This window comes from Cnephaeus nilssonii, assembly GCF_951640355.1.
Source record: "Cnephaeus nilssonii genome assembly, chromosome: 12".
NCBI lineage: Eukaryota > Metazoa > Chordata > Mammalia > Chiroptera > Vespertilionidae > Cnephaeus > Cnephaeus nilssonii.
In genome coordinates this window covers 77373817-77394182 of record NC_137083.1, presented here as the reverse complement: position 1 = coordinate 77394182, position 20366 = coordinate 77373817, and the positions used below count along the sequence as shown (strand labels likewise).

Here is a 20366-nt window from a genome sequence, read left to right as displayed (position 1 = left end):
TAAGAAAGCATGCCTGGCCCAAGCCCGGGACAGTACCTTACTAGCCAAAATCCGAGTCTGACATGGTCTCAAACAAGGCTCAGAACCCCCTCATCACCTGGGCTGTCAGCACAATCCCTCTTGCCCTCCTCACTCAGTCTGCCTCCCCACCATCAGCCCTGCCCTGCCTTTTACATGCACCTTTTTATAACAGGCAATGATGTTTTGATTTCCACATGAACTTGGGGGAAGCAAAAGTTTCTAATCGAAATGATGCTCTAGGCCACCCACGCATTTTCAACACTTGAACAGTTTAGGAGTTTGAGTAACTTACTGCAAAGTTAGGCTGACAAATTTTGAATATATTTTCCTTTATTTCTCTCTGTATCATCCATTTTAGAATGACAAGAAAAGATTTCCACCCATTCCAACTGGACTGCTGCCCAAGCATTATGAAAACGACTAGTGAAAAAGTGACAGCATTTCAGCCAGTCCCGACAAGACATGGCAGTGCCCGTTGCCCTCAGCCAGGGAGCTTCCAGCGACGTGGGAACACATCTGGCCATTGACTCCGGCAGTGCCCGTGGTAGAAGTTTTCATTTAATATCCATCTATAGAGGACCGCAAGGCGCCGTGAGAATGGTCATTTGAGCCAGTAAGAGGCCATGTACCTTTAGAAAGAGTCTTCTGTAATATCTATATCCCCCCAAATCCCACAAAATCTGCAGAAAACCTATCTTAATCTCTGGAGGTAACTCAGCCAGCAGTGAGTTTAATGTGGCAGTACAGCGTCTGAAAATGCTAATTAAAAATAAGTTGCTTTTGTTAGAGTTTAAGACTTTCCTATTTAATAAATTTTATTTTTGTAAAGAATTTGAACACATATAAATTCTGAATTTCAAGAGCATATTTTACTAAACTAAGAGCATAAAACACTGACGTTGCAGGCTGAAGCGTCTGGCATAATTCGGATTGGCTGCTAAAGCTGATGCCCCATTTTTATGCCCCCAAAGCGCTTGGAATGTTTGGAGATTTAAAGAACCTTCAGGGACGGGGCAGAGAGTGAAGCAGCAAGGCAGAGCTGCATCATGGGAAGAAAGGAAAGAGGAGCAGTGGGCTCAGGGCAGGAGAGCCAGGCAAGGTGAGGAGACAGATCGGAGCGCTCCCTCCCCATGATCTCACCTGCGACCTTCCCCAGGCCGCCCTCTTCTCCAGTCCTTCCCATTTCTCGGAGGAAAGGAACCCAGCAGGGAGCTCTTGCCCCAAATCACCCTGAGGGACCACACCCCGGCCCCTCCCCAAGTCTCCACTAACTTTATCCGTCCCTGTCCCCTGCCTGCCCCTCCTACACTCAAGTAGGAAGCACTCTGGAGCAAAATTGGATGAAAAGAAAGAAGGAAAAAAAGGGAAAACCTGCATTACACTTTTCGTAATGATGGAATTTATAAGCAGAAACTTAGTGCTTCTTTCTGTTCATTACTTAGTTTTTCTTTGTTGCTGACTTTATATTTTCTACATAGGATAAGTACTCTGCAATAATAATTTCTTCGTCTTCCAGAGTTGAGTCAAGGTAATCCTCTTCATGTTCTGGAAGATCTTCCAGTATTTCATTGACGGCCTCTGTCTCCATATCTTCATCTGTGGAGACACCAGAGGTACCTGCAACACAGTCACGCAGTGACAAGTGAGTCGGCGAGAACAGAAAGCGGAGAAAACCCCACGAGAGACCGCACTGATCCACGTCAGCGCGGCCACAACTGCCCTGGCCACACCACGCAGCCGGGTCGGATGTCCGCGCCCTGCTCAGTCCCCAGGGAGGTCTACCGATGTCACATTCCCACCCTCCTCTTCCTCCGTGTGCAGAGGCCCAGACCGACCTGCAGAATCAGAGAGGGACGTGGTTGGCGTTGATGGAGAATCTTCCAGCGGGAACTGCAGGTCAGGAGGAAGACTGCCTCCGTTGTGAGCAAGGGTCTGAGCTGCCAGCTGGACGTTTCCCTTGAACACTCTCAGGGCGGCTTCGGCTGCTACTGTGTCAAAGCCCATGTACACCAGCTGGGGGAACACGGGGTGGCGGCCACTGCTGAGGCTGGGCTGCCCGGAGCTGGCACACATCCAACACTCCTGTCCCCCCTGTGCAGCCAGCCCAGCCTTATTGCCAAGGGAATAGGTTTTTAAAACCCTCGGCATGCGTGTCCCAGCACAGGCCTTCTGCACACGCCGCTCGCCAGCACCATCACTCGGCCTGGGAAGCGTGGAGGAAGACGCCTCCCACCTGTTGGTGCCTGGTCATCAGAAAGGCGGGAGCTCATGGGCTGAGGCAAGTGCTACCCGAACCTCGTTACTAAGGCCTCATGCGAAGGGGGACAAATGAGGAGCGAGGAGCTCCACAGACCTTTCTTACTCCTCCTGCTCCCCTTCCACCCACCGCAACTCCCGGTGCTGGGCTGGACCCTGGGACGGGCCTACGTCACACCAGGAGTCCGGGGAGCCAGGCTCAGCCCTGTCCCACTGCCAGCCTTGTCACCCCACCAATCCCACCCAAGGCCGGGCAGGCGGAGCGAGGTATAGATGACTCTCACTTACTTGGTCAATATTTTCCTGGGAAGGGCTTTCTTGATGGTTGTTGGTGTTCGGATCAGAATCATTGAACCACCACATGTGGGGATTACTGAGGAGAATCTAAAACACACAAGAATAGCCTTTACTCAGCACCAACACCTGCTCACTTGTGCAGAGACTGAGCAGCTACTACGTGCCAGGCGGACGCAGCCACAGGGCTCACACCCTGGGGCAGTGTGGTGAACTATGCAAAGGTGCTGTGGAAGCAGAGAACAGGGACCCCAATGGGGCTGAGTGGCCAGGCAGGTGTTCAAAGGCTTCCTGCCAAAGGTAGGGAAGAGGTGAGGCCCATCATGCTATCTCTGTCACGGGTTCGAGAACAAGACAGTACTGACCCTCAGATCCAAACCCGGAAGGAGGGCCCATAGGAGTGGGGCTCCGTGCAGTGGGGAGGACACTGGAGAGGAGCTCAAATGGAGACGTGGAGGAAGCGGTGCCTGGGCCCAGAAGAGGGGCTGCTCAGGGCAGCCAAGGGGCGCCTCGGGGACGGGTGTTACCTTCAGGGCCGCATCCAGGTTCCCGCTGGCCTGATGGAGGGCCTGCTTGGCTGCGTGAATGGAGTAGCCCATTCCTTTCAAAGAGTTGATGTTCTCCAGGCGGCGTCTTCTCTTCTCTTTTTCCTCTCTTCTTATTTGGGCCAATTCCTTCAGGAAAACAGCAAAATTCACTAAGTGGGGACTGAGGTGCTGTAGAAAGCATTTCAATCTATGCTCCACAGGATTTGTGGGGCTGATGGCAGGTGACCCCCTGCCAGTCGCGGCTTGTCAACAGCATGAGGGCTGCAGGGCAGACATTCTGGAGGGGCTCCCGGTGCAGGCCAGTGGGAGCAGGAGACTTCAGTCAGAGGGGAAGAGAGCACCTCATAGCTACCACCAGCCGGCATCAGAACTGCCACTCAGAACCAGCGAGCTCACTGCTGGGTCCCAGAGAGGTGGACGGACCCCTTCTAGGGAGGGGCTGGAAGAACATTCTGCATGGGTGGGAGGGCTGCTCAGCCTCTGATGAATCACTGGGCTCTTGATAAAATGTGGATTCTGAATGGGGGAGGGGTCCTGGGTGATGCCATAGCTGCTGATTCCCCCACCACACTCTGGGTTTATAAGGTGCAAGAAACGATGAGAATTATTTTTCAAATTATCTCATTTTAAAACACTGGCTTTCCAAATGCTAAAGAAATCTTACTGATAATCAAGTAACGGTCCAGTAGTAAATACGGTATCAGCGATGTTTGCTTTCCATTAATACTGAAGTAGTCTGCAACAAATGCAGGCACACAGAATCGGGCTCTCTGGAGTCTCTGCCTTAACCCGGAGATTTCTGTGGCTGGGTTTACAGCTACTGGACCTGAGGCAATCTACACCAGCTTCGTGTGTCAGAGAGAAGAAGGTGGTTCCACCTCTCACTATCCCATCATTAACGCTCTCCGGACCTCAGCTTCTTTACTGTAAAACTAGCATATTAGTCATGTAACGTTCCTTCCAACTCCAAAATCCTAGTTCTTTTACTGTACTTATTTCTACTTGTTTTAAACGATAATTTTGTGCCTTTACTTCCATAACATAATATTGGTTGTTCCTATGATTTGACTCATGTTTCTAGGCAAGAATACCATCTCAAACCACAACCATGGCCCTATGGGAAAATATGACCCTGTACAAGGGTTTCCAGCACTGTACTATGATAAAAATAGAAAAGCGAGAGAAGACTGCTTGGATCACTGTACTTAGGAGCTCCCTGCCACCAGAGCAGGCGATAAGAGACTGCACTGTCTGAAACTGAACGGTTAAAATGACCAGCTCTTCCTGACTTCCCAGCCTGAGGTGGCGGAGTTCCTTGTTAATACCTACTATGAATTATCTTTTCCTGTTCTTTCATATCCGAGAGCTAAGGCACTTCAGAAATGAGCTGGCTATGCTTCAGGTTTCACACCTACTAACAGCACAGGCGGCAAACCAGGGTCCGGAGACCACGTTAAGGTACCTCTCTGCGGTTGGTAATGTGGATGGCTGCGTGGTCCACGTTCCCGTCACAGGCCCTGAGGCCAAGCCGGGCTTCCTGGGCAGTAAAACCCAACTGCAACAAATTGTGAACTTTTGATGGATCAATATATAGCTCTTTAAAGAGCTGACGAGCCTACAGACAGGAAAATAGAAGAGTCATACAACCAATGCAACATTAATATTTAACACAGAGCTAAGCCTGGAGGAGATTAGACTATTCTCAATGGGAATTAGGGAGTGTCAGGCTTTAAAAACTCTCCATGAAAATGCAGACAGGCAACACTGCTCACATGACTTATCCACAACGTAACAGCAGAAAATAGGCTGAATAGTGTAGAAGGGGCTGGTTCCTTCATCCTCTCCTTTTTGCAATAAATTCCCTGAATCTGAGCTGTGCAGAGGTATTTCTCACCCTCCCTTGAGCTGGGGGTAGCCATCTGGTTAAGTCCAGGCGATTGCATTCAGCAGTATTGAGGGGCATAACTTCTGGTTCTTTCTCTAAAGACTCACTTGCCCCCTCTGCTGGCTGGAAGAGGCACTGACAAGACCAACCTTCAATGCCACAGCAGGGCCTCCGCTGCCCTGGCCTGCTTGCCTCTAGGTGGCTGGATGACACAAAGAAACTTCTAGCCAATTAAAGTCACCATCTTTTAAAGGTTTTCTTATTGTGTGGCATCTGGCCTGACCCCTAATAAATACAAATATGTTTATGGTATATCTAAGAGAGAAGGGATGGGAAACAGATCTATGGTCATCACAAGTCACAAACTATCTTATATAATAAAAGGCTAATATGCAAATTGTCCCCTCGACCAGGAGTTCGACCAGGGGGTGGGGCCAGCCAGCCAACTGCCCGCGGCACCCAGCCCGGCCAGATCAGCCCCGATTGGGGCGGGCGGGCCAGACCCCACCCATGCATGAATTCGTGCACCAGGCCTCTAGTTGAGTTTATAAAATACCTAACTTCTAGGGATAAAAAAAAAACACACAAAAAACGTAGATGGCCCTGGCCAGGTGGCTCAGTTGGTTGGAGCACTGTTCTGTACACCAAAAAGTTGTGTGTTTAATTCCTGGTCAGGGAGCATGCCTGGGTTGCAGGTTCGGTCCCCCGAGTGTTAGGGTGCATATGGAAGGCAACAGATAGATGTTTCTCTCTCTAAAGTCAATAGAAGCATGTCTTCGGGTGAAGATTTAAAAAACAAAACAAAACATAGGTGAAATGGTTACTGCTCTGAGTGTTCATTTTCTTACCTTGTTGAGATACTCACATGCCTCTTCACCATTTCCACTGTGATAATTTCGGATACCCTGAAGCAAGTAAAGTCTTAAAAACAACACCTTCTCTTTTCCACAATTTCCCTAAAATTATTGGGAGGGAAAAAGGATAAAACTGTCTTATTTCTAAGTACAGGTCAATGCTAGTCGCAATTGTAATTGCATTCACCTCCAAGGGAGTAAAATGGAATTACTAAGATGTCTGTATTTTTACTCTTGCTGATGGTCACGGGGAAGATTCCAGAGGACAATGACACCCTCTGGCCCACATGGAAGAAATGGTATCAGAACACCTGTCTCCAGATCTCCAGGGCAGTGGCCCCGGTGCTCAGTGAGAAGTATGCAGAACCCAAACCAGGAACAGCTTATGCTCCCTGTCATCCCCAAGCAGCATTCCGATGACGTGGAAATCACCTGAGAAAAATCCTTATTCAAATCACAGCACTTGAGCTGTGACTCATTCATGGGAACTGTTATTCTTCAAAATACCTATTTTCTGCATTTTAATCTCCCAATAGACTCTACTGAACAGTCACCTGCCCCCTCAGTCAGGTGATCAGAGGGGTTCCATGAAGAGGTGACCGTGTTCCTCTGGGCTAAATACTGCACAGACCAAAGTAACAGCCAATCGCCTCTGGGCAGCAGTCTAAACACTGCGGTAGAAATGAACTCAAATTCTAGAAACAGGCTCAATAACACCTCGAACTAATTACAGTAACGTACTTTTATGTGGACCAGTCTCTGATGATTTTCTCCATAGCAATTTTTAAAGCATTTCTGGGCCAAGTTTAATTTTTTTTCTGCATCGTCAAGGCATTCCAGTTGCTCCAAGCGGAAGTAACACCACACTATGTCCAGCTGGAGCACTGCGTAGTTGTCCACCGTGTCCAGCAGCTCTCTGCAACACTCACTGGGGAGAGAAAGGCATGACATCACCGAAACAGGGCCTTACACACCCTTTTGGGAATTCCTGGGATTCTTCTCCAGTTCTGGTGTATTTCCAAAGACTGGCTGCTCTATATCAGTTCATGTCGAGGTTGAAGTCTCGTGACGACTGGTGCCATGGATCTGTCTATCACCCAGTAGGGCGAACTGAGCCCTCCCTGGAGAAGAAACCCGGGTTCCAAAAGATATGTGATCAGTGCTGGGGCCCCGCCAGCAGGCGAGGGGATCCCAAGGCAGGTGCTGGGCATGGAGGCCACGGGGGCATAGGCTACCAAGGAGACAAAACTGAACCTCACGTCACCCTGCTTGGCCCCGGAGGATGGCTGGTTAGTCAATGACGGGTAAGATTCCTCAAGGAAGGAACAACCTAAGACAGGCACAGTCGCATAGGGGCCATCAGGAGAGAATTTGGGGATCAACAGAGGTGGGGCACAGACCCTCACCCCCCCAACATTGCAGGGGCCTGAATCCTAGCCCCTTCTGAGGGAGGTCTCCTGCCCCCATGGCTGCTTTGTGCTTCCCATGCCCAGCTCAGATCAGGACCCAGGTGACCGACAGAGACTTGGCCGACAGCAGCTGCCCTCTCACTCCAACAAGAATTGTTTGAGTTGCCCTGTACCCATGGTGTGGGGAAGGGGGTTTACGATATCTAAATCCAGCCTACCACCAGGAATGCTCAGGACCTACTCAAGAAGGCAAATAATCCCTTCCACCAATATTTACAGGGTAAAACAAGATTATTGTTAGAGTAATAAATTTGACAGTAAAATAGTAGTCAAGTTTTCAGACAAATTTAAATTGGCTAGTTGAAACAAGTGAATATTCTAGAAAAATTAATTGTACCAGACAAAAAGGTGTTCCTAAAGAGTCAACTAAAATTTTTATTGGTACTTCATCTCATGATAAAAGTGTGCACCATATAATGAACCTAAAACAGCTATATTATAGTGCAAAAAATTAAAATTTAAAAGCCACCAAGAATATACTATAAAATTTTCAAAAGCCTCCTAACATTTAAATCAAAAAAGGAGGGGATAGTAGAGGAATATCATGTAAGGAAAAATATCCTGTAAGTAAATTACATCTAGAAAATTAATACGTTAGAAAATTAATTGTAAGGCTAAAAGCAAGACACCCATGAAAAACACACAAGGTGACAAAACAAGCCAGAGGAAAATCATTTGGGCAAAAATTGAAAAAGGATCCCCAGTCAAATTTATAGAAAATATTCCTTTATTAACCTTTGGTCGAGAATATGTTTGTATATTTTCAGAAAACAACTCCGAGACCATGTGGATTCCAGCAAGAGAGGAATCGACAGGACTACTCCAGCCATGAAGACAGAAGAGAAGCAGTCCAGAGACGGAAGACGCTGATGTGGCCTTCCCATACTAGCAGTTAGCAGCTGTGCATCACTGCAGATTGCCCAGGACCAAACCGGACAGAGTCGGACCTGCATTACCACCATTTGTCCACCATCCAGAACTGAAATGTCAGTGCTGACATGTACACATAAGGAACTGTTGGACATTGAAATTGGGTCTCAAAAGAACTGTTGGCCCAGAAAAAAACTCACTACACACTGATTCATTTGCCTGTCACCATAACCATTATTGCTTGTCTCATTTTCGGTTCTTATAAGTGTATTTCTAATAGCACATGATCTCACTCATCTAGGGGAAATAATGAACAACATAGACTGATGAACAAGAACAGACCCAGAAACAAGGAGGCATGGATCAGACTCTCGGGCCTCAGGGGGAGGGTAGGGAAGGGTGGGGGTAAAGGGGGAGACCAACCAAAGGACTTGCGTGCAGGCATATGAGCCTAACCAGCGGTTAAGGACAACAGGGGGGTGGGGGCATGTGTGGGGAGGGGTGTGGGATGGGAATGGGGGGACGAGGACAAATATGTGATACCTTCATCAATAAAGAAATTAAAAAAAAAAAAAAACAAAGACTGGCTGCTCTAAAACAGAGACCCGGATGTCTATGAAGGGAGCCATATTTATAATCTCACACACCACACACACACACACACACACACACACACACACACACACACACACACTGCTATGCTGGGAAAGAGGCCTAGCATAAAGTGGAAGTTGGAATCACTGTGTCAGATCCCCAAGCAAACATGGGGAGACCATGCTTTAATGCAGTGGTTTCCAACCCTGAGTGCAAATTAGAATGACCCGGATGTGAGAAATTTCTCTTTTACTTTTCTCTCTCTCTCTCTCATTTCTTTATTAATACTGATGCTGAGACCCAATCTAAATAAATCATAACAGAGCCACTGGGCCCTACAGGACCCCTACTACACAAGGTCACTCTACCAATTCCAGGAGACATAGCAGATCTACCTAATACACAGAAACAAACACAGGGAAGCAGCCAAAATGCAGAGACAAAGAAACATGTCACAAATGAAAGAAATGGAAGCAAGCAAACTGGATACAGAATTCAAAACCATGGTTATAAGGTTACTCAAGGATCTTAATGAGAGCTTCAAGGGACTTAGTGAGACTTTCAAGGATCTAAGCGAGAATGTCAAAGACATAAAAAAGGACCAGTCAGAAATTAAACAGACACTAACTGAAATAAAGAATAATTTACAGGGTTTCAACAGTAGAGTAGAGGATCCCAAGAATCAAATCAATGATTTGGAATATGAGGAAACAAAAACACCCAATTAGAAAAGCAAAAAGAAAAAAAAGAGTAAAAAAAATATGAAGATGGTGTAAGGAGCCTCTGGGACAACTTCAAGCATACCAACATTCTCATTATGGGGTGTCAGAAGGAGAAGAGAGAGCAAGATACTGAAAACCTACTTGAAGAAATAATGACAGAAAAGTTCCCCCACCTGGTGAAAGAAATAGACTTACAAGTCCAGGAAGTGCACAGACCCCCAAACAAGAGGAAGCCAAAGAGGCCCACACCAAGGCACATCAAAATTGAAATGCCAAGGGTTAAAGACAAAGAGAATTTTTTGTTTTTTAAATATATTTTTATTGATTTCAGAGAGGAAGGGAGAGGTATAGAGAGATAGAAACATCAATAATGAGAATCATTGATTGGCTGCCTCCTGCACACCCCACACTGAGGATCGAGCCTGCAACCCAGGCATGTGCCCCAACCGGGAATCAAACCCAGACCTCCTGGTTCTTAGGTCTATGCTCAACCACTGAGCCATGCTGGATGGGCAAGACAAAGAGAGTCTTAAAAGCAGCAAGAGAATAGCAGTTATTTACCTACAAGGGTACATCCACACAGCTGTCAGCTGATTTCTCAACAGAAACTTTGCAGACAAGAAGGAGTGGCAAGAAATATTCAAAGTGATGAATAGCAAGGACCTACAACCAAGATTACTCTAGCCAGCAAAGCTCTCATTTAGAATTGAAGGTCAGATAAAGTGCTTTACAGACAAGAAAAAGTTAAAGGAGTTCATCAGCACCAAACCAGTGTTACATGAAATGTTGAAGGGTAGTAGTCTTTAAGAAGAGGAAGAGGAGGAGGAGAAAGTGGAAGAACAACATTAAAATAGCACTAAATACATATCTATCAACAACTGAATCTATAAACCAAAATAAATGAACAAGACACCTAATGAAGAAAATAAACTGGTGAATAAAATAGAACCAGAGGCATGGAAACATGAAACAGAATGACGAATCTCAGAGGGGAGTAGAGAGGTATGGGAAGAGATTAGCCAAAGATCTTACATGCATATATGTATTACCTATGGACACAGACAATAGGGTGGTGAAGGCCAGGCACGGGACTCCACAAAGCTGTCTCCCTTGATTCCCAGCTCATCTTCCACTCGGGGAGAACACATAGGGCTGCTCCCTGCCCAGCAGCCTGGAACCACCACACCTCGGCTCCCACCTTTGTTTCCCCACCTCAGGGATCACTGTTCTGAATTGCAGAAAACCTATGTTTTCATACATTTTGCCCAATTCCAGGAGCAAGTAAATGTCAGGTGGGAGGGTAAATATTTAACATATGTCAGGTGGGAGGGTAAATCTAGTCCTGGTTATTCAGGTGGGAGGGTAAATGTCAGGTGGGAGGGTAAATCTAGTCCTGGTTATTTCCTCTTGGCCAAAAGCACAACTCCCATTTCTTATTTTAAGTAGGGAAAGAAACTATTCTTGATACCACACTCCCCAAGGTGTATGACCAAGTTTTGATAGAACTTCTAGCCTTTTGGAGAAGAGAGGGGAAACAAAGTGTTCGAAATGAAATGAAATGAAACTTCTCCTAGTTACATGACCGACTTGCATTAGATTTGATCTCCTCAATGAAGAGGGGAAACTCACAAAAATTATGCTAATAAGCTGGCCTAATAAACAGATCCTCAGAAAAAAGTCATTCTCTACTTAAAAGACACTGACAGGTATTGTTGGATTATATCTACTACTTACTGAACATGTTGCTGTAAACTGAAGGAATAGTCATTGTTGCTCAGGAGCTCCCCAAGACCTGAGAATCACTGGGAGGACTTGCCCAGGGTCAGAGGAGTGAGAGGCACATACAGACCAACAAAGACCAGCCATGTCTTGCTTGCTGAAACTGGATTATGAGTACACGGGAATTCATTATACCAGCCCCTATTTTTTTTTTTACATTCAAAATTTTCCCTAATGAATTAGGAACGAAGGGAGGAAATGAGAAATTTGCCTGCATTTTAAGGACCTAACTTCCAGCCGGCACTGCCTGCAGCAGTGGAGGGACAGTCGCTCAGCAAGCAGCAGACAGAGGCGAGTAAGAAAAGCCTAGCGGCACCAAGCCCTTGTCCTAGCAACTTCAAGTGTTGCCCTTCCTCCCAAATACTTGAGACAATAAAGCTCCCTTTTTGCTTAATTTGGGATTTACTCACTTAAAACCCAAGGGTGCTGCCAATACAGTTGGCAAACTATACACATTTGTATTTATCTTCTTGAAGTGTACAGTATATCTTGGGAATTCATCAAAATCGAAAAGAAAATGACACGAAAGTCATTTTGATCATTTCAAACATCATCTATTTTTCAAATGTCTCATCTGCCTGGGTCACAGTCTCTCAGTACCATTTCCCATTATGAGGACAGGAGTCGCTGGGAAGCTGCTGGCTCCTGGTGTGGAACAGGAAATGCCCACGATGACTCTGGAACACCGTGGGCACCAGAGACCAGAGACTACCAGGATTAGGTCAAAAGGAGGCAAGACCTGCCCGCTGGCCACAAATGGCCAATTTAACACTGAGGTGTGAAACACATCAAATGTGTTAAAATCCATTCTGATCCTTAGAAAGAGAGAAAACCTCATTGGTAATGTCGTTTGGAGGATGCTAGGGAAGCCACTCATTTATTCTGCACTTGATCTTGGGCAAAAAGCCGAGAAGCAATACACTCATTTATTCTGGAGGACAAGAAAATAAGGAAAAAAAAAACAAGCATTTTATCCTTTCAGTACTAATAGTACCTCACCATAACCAAACAGCTGATGAGGAAAACTATTTCTTTTCAGAAGAATTCTAGCAACAAATGCAGAAGGAGTAGAAAGGTATCACTTCTGCATCCCAAAAAAACAATGGGTTTGGGGAATGGTCATCTACACCAAAGCCAATGGATGGAAAGCTGATGGGGGCTGGAGACTGGGCCATTCAGGCTGACAACACCTCGCAGAAAACAAATGTGATGTCCTACGTGCTTGTTGTAAAAACCTAAGTGCATATGTTTATACACTCTTTACAGGGAAGAGAGATCAACTAGAAATATTTAGAAAAGAAAGAATTTACAAATCGGCCTACACCATAACTACTCTTTCACATTAACCATTGCTGGGGTGAAAACCGGAAGTCTGAGGCGTACAGAAGTTGGGAGGGTGCTGCGGATAATTTTGGGCCATCTTCCTTATACCTCGTGTTCACCAAGTACAAAGGTGCCTACCAGAAATATTTGTCGGCGTCCAGAAGACAAGGCAAGGCTATTCCGTATTCTTTTCTTTTCAGGAAAGCTCGGCCCTTCTCATGATATCCCATAGCTAACGTAAGGGCCTAAGAAAAAAAAGAGGATTTTAAAAACATCACTTTAAACTATAATAAAACATTATATTAAAAGCATATTAAGTCTAAAGAAATCAAAGTTTAAAAAAGAGATCACAACTAATTTAAAAGCCCAAATTAAAAATATATAATTAGCCCTAGCTGGTTTGGCTCAGTGGATAGAGCATCGGCCTGCAGACTGAAGGGTCCTGGGTTAGATTCCAGTCAAGGGCACATGCCTGAGTTGCGGGTTCGATCCCCAGTAGGGGCATGTAGGAGGCAGCCGATCAATGATTCTCTCTGATGTTTTTCTCTCTCTCTCCCCCTCTCCCTTCCTCACTGAAATCAATAAAAATATTTTTTAAAAGAAAATATAATTCAAGTTTTATTTTACTTATGTAATTCAACCTTGCAAAGGTTTTCCAAAATGACCTGGATGTCATCATCTATCTTCTATAATAATAAAAGTGTAATATGCTAATTAGACCGCACATCTTTCTGGACAAAGCCGGGACTGTGAGGGAAGCCCGGGTCCCAGGTGCCTGCCTGCCAGCGGCCGGAGGAAAGCCCGGGTCCCGGGTGCCAGAGGGAAGCCGGTGCCGGCAGTTGGGGGAAGGAAGGCCTACTCTTTCACGAATTTCATGCATTGGCCTCTAGTATATATGTAAAAGGCTAAGTGACCGTCCGACCGTCTGGTACCTATGACGCACACTGACCACCAGGGGAAGACACTCAATGCAGGAGCTGCCGAGCTGCGGTGCCTTGGCAGCGGCAGTTCTCGGGTGACGCACCCCAAACTGGAAGGGAGGGAGCCCTATTCCTTGCCGGGCCATGCGATTCCACCTTTGGCCATGGGTTATGTTGTTCCTGGGGCACTGTTGCCCAGAATCTGGTGTACTGCACACTTGCGTTTGCATTCCACACCCTGTACAACAGCAACTCACACTCTGGAACCCCTCGGGGGATGTCGGAGAGCCAGTTTCAGCCAGATCCCCACAGGCCAGGCTGAGGGGCCTCACCTGCCAGAGGGACCCCACTCACTCCGCAGACAGCCTTCGAGCCAAGGCGCCGGCCCTGGAATTCTAATTAATTTCCTTTCAATGTGCACAAATCCATGCACTGGGCCACTAGTTTAATATAAGAGAGCACTGGACAAATAATTCCAACAGTTAAAAGACAATAGCCCAGCCAGTGTGGCTCAGTGGTTGAGTATCAACCTATGAACCAGGAGGTCATGGTTCGATTCCAAGTCAGGACACATGCCCGGGTTGCGAGCTGGACCCCTTTGTGGGGTGTGCAGGAGGCAGTCGATCAATGATTCTCTCTCATCATTGATGTTTCTATCTCTCTAGACCTCTCCCTTCATTGCTGAAATCAATAAAAATATATTTTTTAAAAATGAAATAAAAAAACAATAAAGCAAGCACCAATCCACTGACAGTTATAAAGTTCTCTTATTAAAACTTAATTTTAATCCTCAATAATCCTATCTAATAAAGAGGGAATATGCTAACTGACCATCACACCCTTACAAAGATGGTAGAGCCCACAGCCAATAAGGAGGGAATATGCTAATTGACTGCCATGCCCTCAAAGATGGCGGCGCCCACAGCCACAAGATGGCGGCGCCCAATCCCCTCAGCCCTGCCGGGGTGGCAGGCGCGCGGCACGGCCAGGCCCACCCCGCAGGCGGATCCGGCCGCTCCGCACACCTGCCTCCGGAGTCCCCTAGTCACCTCAGCCCCCCAGCTGCCCAGGGCCGGCCCAAGGCGCAGGCAAGCCTCGGATGGTGGCTGCCCAGCCATCCAGGGCCGCCCGAGGCTCAGGTAACCAGGGCTGGCTGAGGCTTGCGCTGCCGGCAGTGGCAGCAGCAGAGGTGTGATGGGGGCATCGCCTTCCCCTGATCGCCGGGTTGCCTCCCACCCGAGGGCTCCCGGACTGTGAGAGGGGGCAGGCCGGGCTGAGGGACCCCCCTTCCAGTGCATGAATTTTCATGCAACGGGCCTCTAGTTTTAACAGAAAAATTCATATAGTGAAACTTCCTCAAGACTGTCCTTTAAAGATAGAAAAGTCAAAATTACCTACACCCACAGTCACTAGTTTTTTTTGCTGTAAGAAGTTACTGGACTCCAGTTTAGAGACCTAGCTCAGGGTCCAGGTTGTACAGTGCTGCTACATACAGAACCCCTTGGATGTGTCCAAAGGTAAAACCACCCTCCTATCTATTCCAAATTCTAGAACAGGGACGGGAGGAGTGGGAAGACAGGGGAGACACCGCAGAATCACCTGTCATTTTTCCCCCAAACAGTTTCCCCAGCCACCCACTCTAATCCATCCCTTGCCCTCTAGTAAAATCAACCCCACCAAACCACCAATACTGAAGGCAGGGCCTCACATCACTCGGGAATGTTCAGTCACTGCTACAGGATAGTGAGGTAATGCTGTTTTGTACCTCTGCCCTGGAAATCACAGTGAATATGCTTTGTGCATTGTATGGTTATATCCTCTGTTTATAAGCTGGAGACAGAAAACTGTTTCTGATCCTTTGCAACATTCCAAGATAAAATGACTAGAAAACCAGCTCGGTTCCGACAGCAAATCCAAGAATAAGCTGTAAATGCCCTGGCCAGCATGGCTCAGTTGTTAGAATGTCAGCCTGGGCACTGGAGAGCTGCGGGTTTGTTTCCTGGCCTGGCTGGTATGGCTCAATGGTTGAGTGTCAACCTATGAACCAGGAGGTCAGGGTTCGATTCCCAGTGCCCAGGTTTGGGGCAGAATCCCCAGTAGGGGGCATGCATGAGGTAACCAATCAATGATTCTCTCTCATCACTGATGTTTCTATCTCTCTTTCCTTCTCCCTAATTCTATGAAATCAATAAAAATATATAATAACAAAAAAAGGACCTGTACCTGGGTTGCAGGTCTGATCCCCACCCCTGGTCAGGCGTGTGTGGGAGGCAATCAATCAATGTGTCTCTGTCATATCAATGTTTCTCTCTCTTTCTCTCCCCTCTATCTCTGTCTCTTCCACTCCCCTTAAAAACAAACAAAAACAAGCCATAAATTTTTTGAAAAATATATTTTTATTGATTTCAGAAAGGAAGGGAGAGGGAGAGAGCGATAGAAACATCAATTATGAGAGAGAATCATTGATCCGATGCCTCCTATATGTCCCCTACTGGGGATCGAGCCCACAACCCGGGCATGTGCCCTTGACCAGAATCAAACCCGGGACCCTTCAGTCCGCAGGCCTAACCAAAACTCTATCCACTGAGCCAAATCAGCTAGGACCGTAAATTTCTTACAGTACTTACTTTTCTTTCTGATGGAGGAATTTTAATTGATCTGCCCGTCTGGTTAGCTATCTCTAAGTATGGTGTGGTTTCTGAATCCACCATCTCACCTGCAAGAAGGCCAAAGGGAACTTTATGAATTCAATGTTAAAAAGCAATGACGGTTATATTTAAAATGTTAAGACTATTGGGAAGAAAACCAATGAGAGCACTGGCCGGTGTGGCTTAGTTGATTGGGCATCTTCCCATGCATTGAATTGATGTTTCTCTCTCTCTCTCCCGCTCTGAAATCAATAAAAATACATTTAAAATGAATGAATAAATAAAAGTATTAAAAAGAAGAAGAAAAGCCCTGAGAACTGCTATGTCCCCACAATGGTGGGACTGGCTGCTACCTTGAAGTAGTCAGTGAGGTGAAAAGCCCAAAGCCCCATGTACCTCTCTCTGCCAGTATCTCTAGTCCTCTCTTTGTCCTCTGAATTCTCTTTTCTTTGAGTTCGGCTTCATTTTGCTCTTCTTCTTCGACCTGGAAGTTCTTCCTTGCGTCCTCTTCAGACTGCTTTAGTTCCAGCACCATGGCTTTCACATTGTGGGTCACTCCCTGTTCTTCAAGTGCTTTCCCTGTGAAAATCAGAAATGCACGCTGTAAAAAGCCCTTCCACGTACTCGGCAACAGGCCACTCTCTCCATGCTCAACAGGATTCTTAAACCTGCCTTAGCACTTGCAAACTGCCAGGTCACATGGTGAGGACACGTTTAAATTTGGTTGTGTGCCTCTATGACCATTAACCAGTGGCTAAATCGACCAGTGAAAACGGAGCCAATTCATTCTTTCCAATCTTATTTTCATCATTAGATCAGACTGAAGCAATACATATTTCAGACTACCACTGGGAGAGCACTACACTAGGCAACAGAACAGGAAAACGAGAAAATGTAATCAGCGAATTTTCCTACCCCCTGGTTGGAGAAGTAACCCACCCAGGTCAGAGCACCGAAGGAGCAGCCACAGTGCAATAGTGCACTGGGAGAAGTCATTTACTGTCGAGGTTAAGAGCAAAGACCCTGGGTTCTATCACTTTCTAACTCGGAGGCCCTGAGTAAGCTGCTTATCTTCTAGGACCCAGTTTTCTCATATATAAGCTGGCTCTATGAATAAAATTAAAGCCCAGCCAGAATGGCTCAGTGGTCACAGTTTGATTCCCCATCAGGGCACATGCCTGGGTTGCAGGCTCGAGCCCCAGTGTGGGGTGTGTAGGAGGTGACTGATCAATGATTCTCTCTCATCATTGATGTTTCTATTTTTCTCCCTTCTCCCTTCCTCTCTGAAATCAATAAAAAAAATATAATCAAATATATAAACCTAACAAAAATTAAGTCAAAGATACAAATAAACCACCACCAAAATGAGAAAGGGTAAACACAAATGCAAACAGATTTTAAAATAAAAATTATGAACTACAAATATAAAAAAATCTAAACAGAGTTCTGGAAAATGCTATTTGGATATATTATACACACACATATATTTATGTATATATATGTATATATATACATGTTTAAATATATTTTTATTGATTTGAGGGAGGAAGGAAGAGGAAGTGATAGAAACATCAATGATGAGAGAGAATCACTGATCGGCTGCCTCCTGCATGCCCCGCACTGGGGGTTGAGCCTGCAGCCCGGGCATGCACCCTTGACCAGAATCAAACCTGGGACCCTTTAGTCCACAGGCTGACACTCTATCCACTGAGCCAAACCAGCTAGGGCTATCTATATATATAAAAGCCCAGCAACTGGAATGGCGGAACAACCAGAACGACCGACCAGTGGCTATGATGTGCAATGCGGCAGCCAACCAGCGTGATCTGGGCCCTGATCGGCCTGGCCCCCGATTAGCCTCCAACACCCCAATCAGGGGCAGGGCCAACTGCCCGCCCCTCTGGCCCGATGGGACTCATCGGGGCAGGCCAGCCAGACCCCACCCGTGCACGAATTCATGCACCGGGCCCCTAGTCTATATATATAAAAGCCTAAGCAACTGGATGACCAGACAGTAGCTATGACACGCACTGACCATCAGGAGGCAGACGCTCAATACAGGAGCTGCCCCTGGTGGTCAGCGTGCTCCCTCAGCGGGAGCACCACTCAGCTGAGACGGGCGCCAGATACTGGGCTCACAGCTGGCAAGCGCAGCTGCGGCGGCACAAGCCTCTCCCACGGACACTCCCCCTGTGCATTTGAGCAATGGTGGCGGCAGGCGCAGCAGGGCCGGGATGAGCGAGAGCGGCATGTCACCCAGCCCAGGCTTGGGTACCTCCCCAGCCACCTGCTGCTTCCCGCGCTACTTCGTGCTGCGTGGGATCGACACGGACAGCGGGCTGGAGCCTGACGAGCTGGCGGGTAAGGCCGGGCTGTGGCAGTGTGGAGGTCCACTGATCCCCGCAGGCCAGGCCAAGGGACCCCACCAGTGCACAACTCTGTGCACTGGGCCTCCAGCATATATATATAGTTTAAAGAAACTTGACATAAAGATCTACTGATGGCCAAGTCACATTGGTAAGGAACCAAGAGGGGGCTTGTTTTTTTTTGTTTGTTGTTTTTTAAAAAAATATATTTTATTTATTTTTTACAGAGAGGAAGGGAGAGGGATAGTTAGAAACATCGATGAGAGAGAAACATTGATCAGCTGCCTCCTGCACACCTCCCACTGAGGATGTGCATGCAACCAAGGTACATGCCCTTGACTGGAATCGAACCTGGGACCCTTCAGTCCGCAGGCTGATGCTCTATCCACTGAGCCAAACCAGCCAGGGCTTTTTTTTTTTTTTTTTTTTAGCGGGCTTGTTTTTTTTAATTCACTTATAATTTATCCTAGTTCTGCTATGATTTCATCTTTTTTTAAAATATATTTTATTGATTTTTTACAGAGAGGAAAGGAGAGAGAGAGAGAGTTAGAAACATCGATGAGAAACATCAATCAGCTGCCTCCTGCACACCTCCTACTGGGGATGTGCCCGCAACCAAGGTACATGCCCTTGACCAGAATCGAACCTGGGACCTTTCAGTCCACAGGCCGATTCTCTATCCACTGAGCCAAACTGGTTAGGGCCAAGAGGGGACTTGTTTTAATAGGTTTTAAAACTATAATAAAACCACAGTAGGGAGATTAAAAATGGCAGCAGAATAATTGGAAGCTACACTGACATGCTCCCAAGACCAAACTGGAACTACAACTAAAATACAGAGAAACATCCTGAATAACCAACTAAAGACTAGCTGGAGAGAACCCTGATAACCAAGTATGTAAAGTGGAGACCTCAGAGACACTGGTAGGAAGGGTGGAGGTGCGAAAGGGCTGGCCGGCCTCTCACAGTCAACAGGAGGAATATGTCAGCTGTGGGAGGTTCCTACTGAGAACTCTGGGGTGTAACCCCAAGCTGGGATCCTCAGCCCAGAGCACCAGAACTGAGAAAGGTGCCCACATAACATCTAGCTGTGAAAAGCAGCAGGGTTGCTGTCTGCAAGGGAGAGATGGCTGGAAATGCAGGCACCCTCTTAAAGGGCCAGCGCACAAAATTTCGTGTGCAGCCACTCACCTAGGGCTCCAGCAGAGGGAAGGCAGAGTGGACTGGAATTGTGTGAGCAGAAATCAGATTTGGGTGGCTCTGGAGTTAGAACTTGAAAGGCAAACACCCTGGTTTACTATGCTGAGTCATTCCCTCAGGCTGCAGAGGACATCTTTCTCTGGTGCCCATTAAAACAGCAGTCGCCAACCTTTCAGACCTCACGGACCACCAGTGGTCCGAGAACCACCGGTTGGTGACCACTGCATTAAAAGATTAAGAATAACTATCAGCCTGAAGGCAGAAGAAATTGCCCCACCCTGTTGGAAAACCTGTTGCCCGACCCTGTGGTCCATAGCCTGAGGCTAATCAAGACTGAATACAATCAGATTGCAGGCAGAGGCATGTCTCTGGAGGCTTTGAGTCTTTGCCTGATCTAAGCCAGGGCCCAGGGCTAGGAAAAGCAGACTCTGTATACACATCCTGGTCCTTTCCAAAGGCACCTAGCCTCAGCGGAGGGAGCCACAAGCTGTGGTTTGCTGATAGCTCCAAACAGGGAATTCAGGGCCTGACACTGTCAAGCACTAGCGATTGGGAGACATAGCAGATCATTCTAATATATAGCTACAAACCCAAACAGGCAGCCCAAATGGGGAGAT

The 20366-nt window shown here is 46.9% G+C and overlaps 1 protein-coding gene across 1 annotated transcript in view; it reads right to left on the bottom strand.

Annotated features, from left to right (window-relative positions):
* Nucleotides 1-437: 437 nt before the first annotated feature.
* Nucleotides 438-20366, bottom strand: part of NUB1 (negative regulator of ubiquitin like proteins 1) — a gene marked incomplete at its 5' end in the record, with an annotated part of 29823 nt that continues 9894 nt past the window's right edge. Inside the window, 10 exon segments of the mRNA XM_079786348.1 lie at nt 438-1638; nt 1857-2034; nt 2566-2661; nt 3099-3245; nt 4582-4734; nt 5853-5960; nt 6600-6786; nt 12754-12860; nt 16163-16251; nt 16580-16762. Coding sequence (XP_079642474.1) covers nt 1460-1638; nt 1857-2034; nt 2566-2661; nt 3099-3245; nt 4582-4734; nt 5853-5960; nt 6600-6786; nt 12754-12860; nt 16163-16251; nt 16580-16762 — 1427 coding nt within the window. The 3' untranslated portion in view covers nt 438-1459.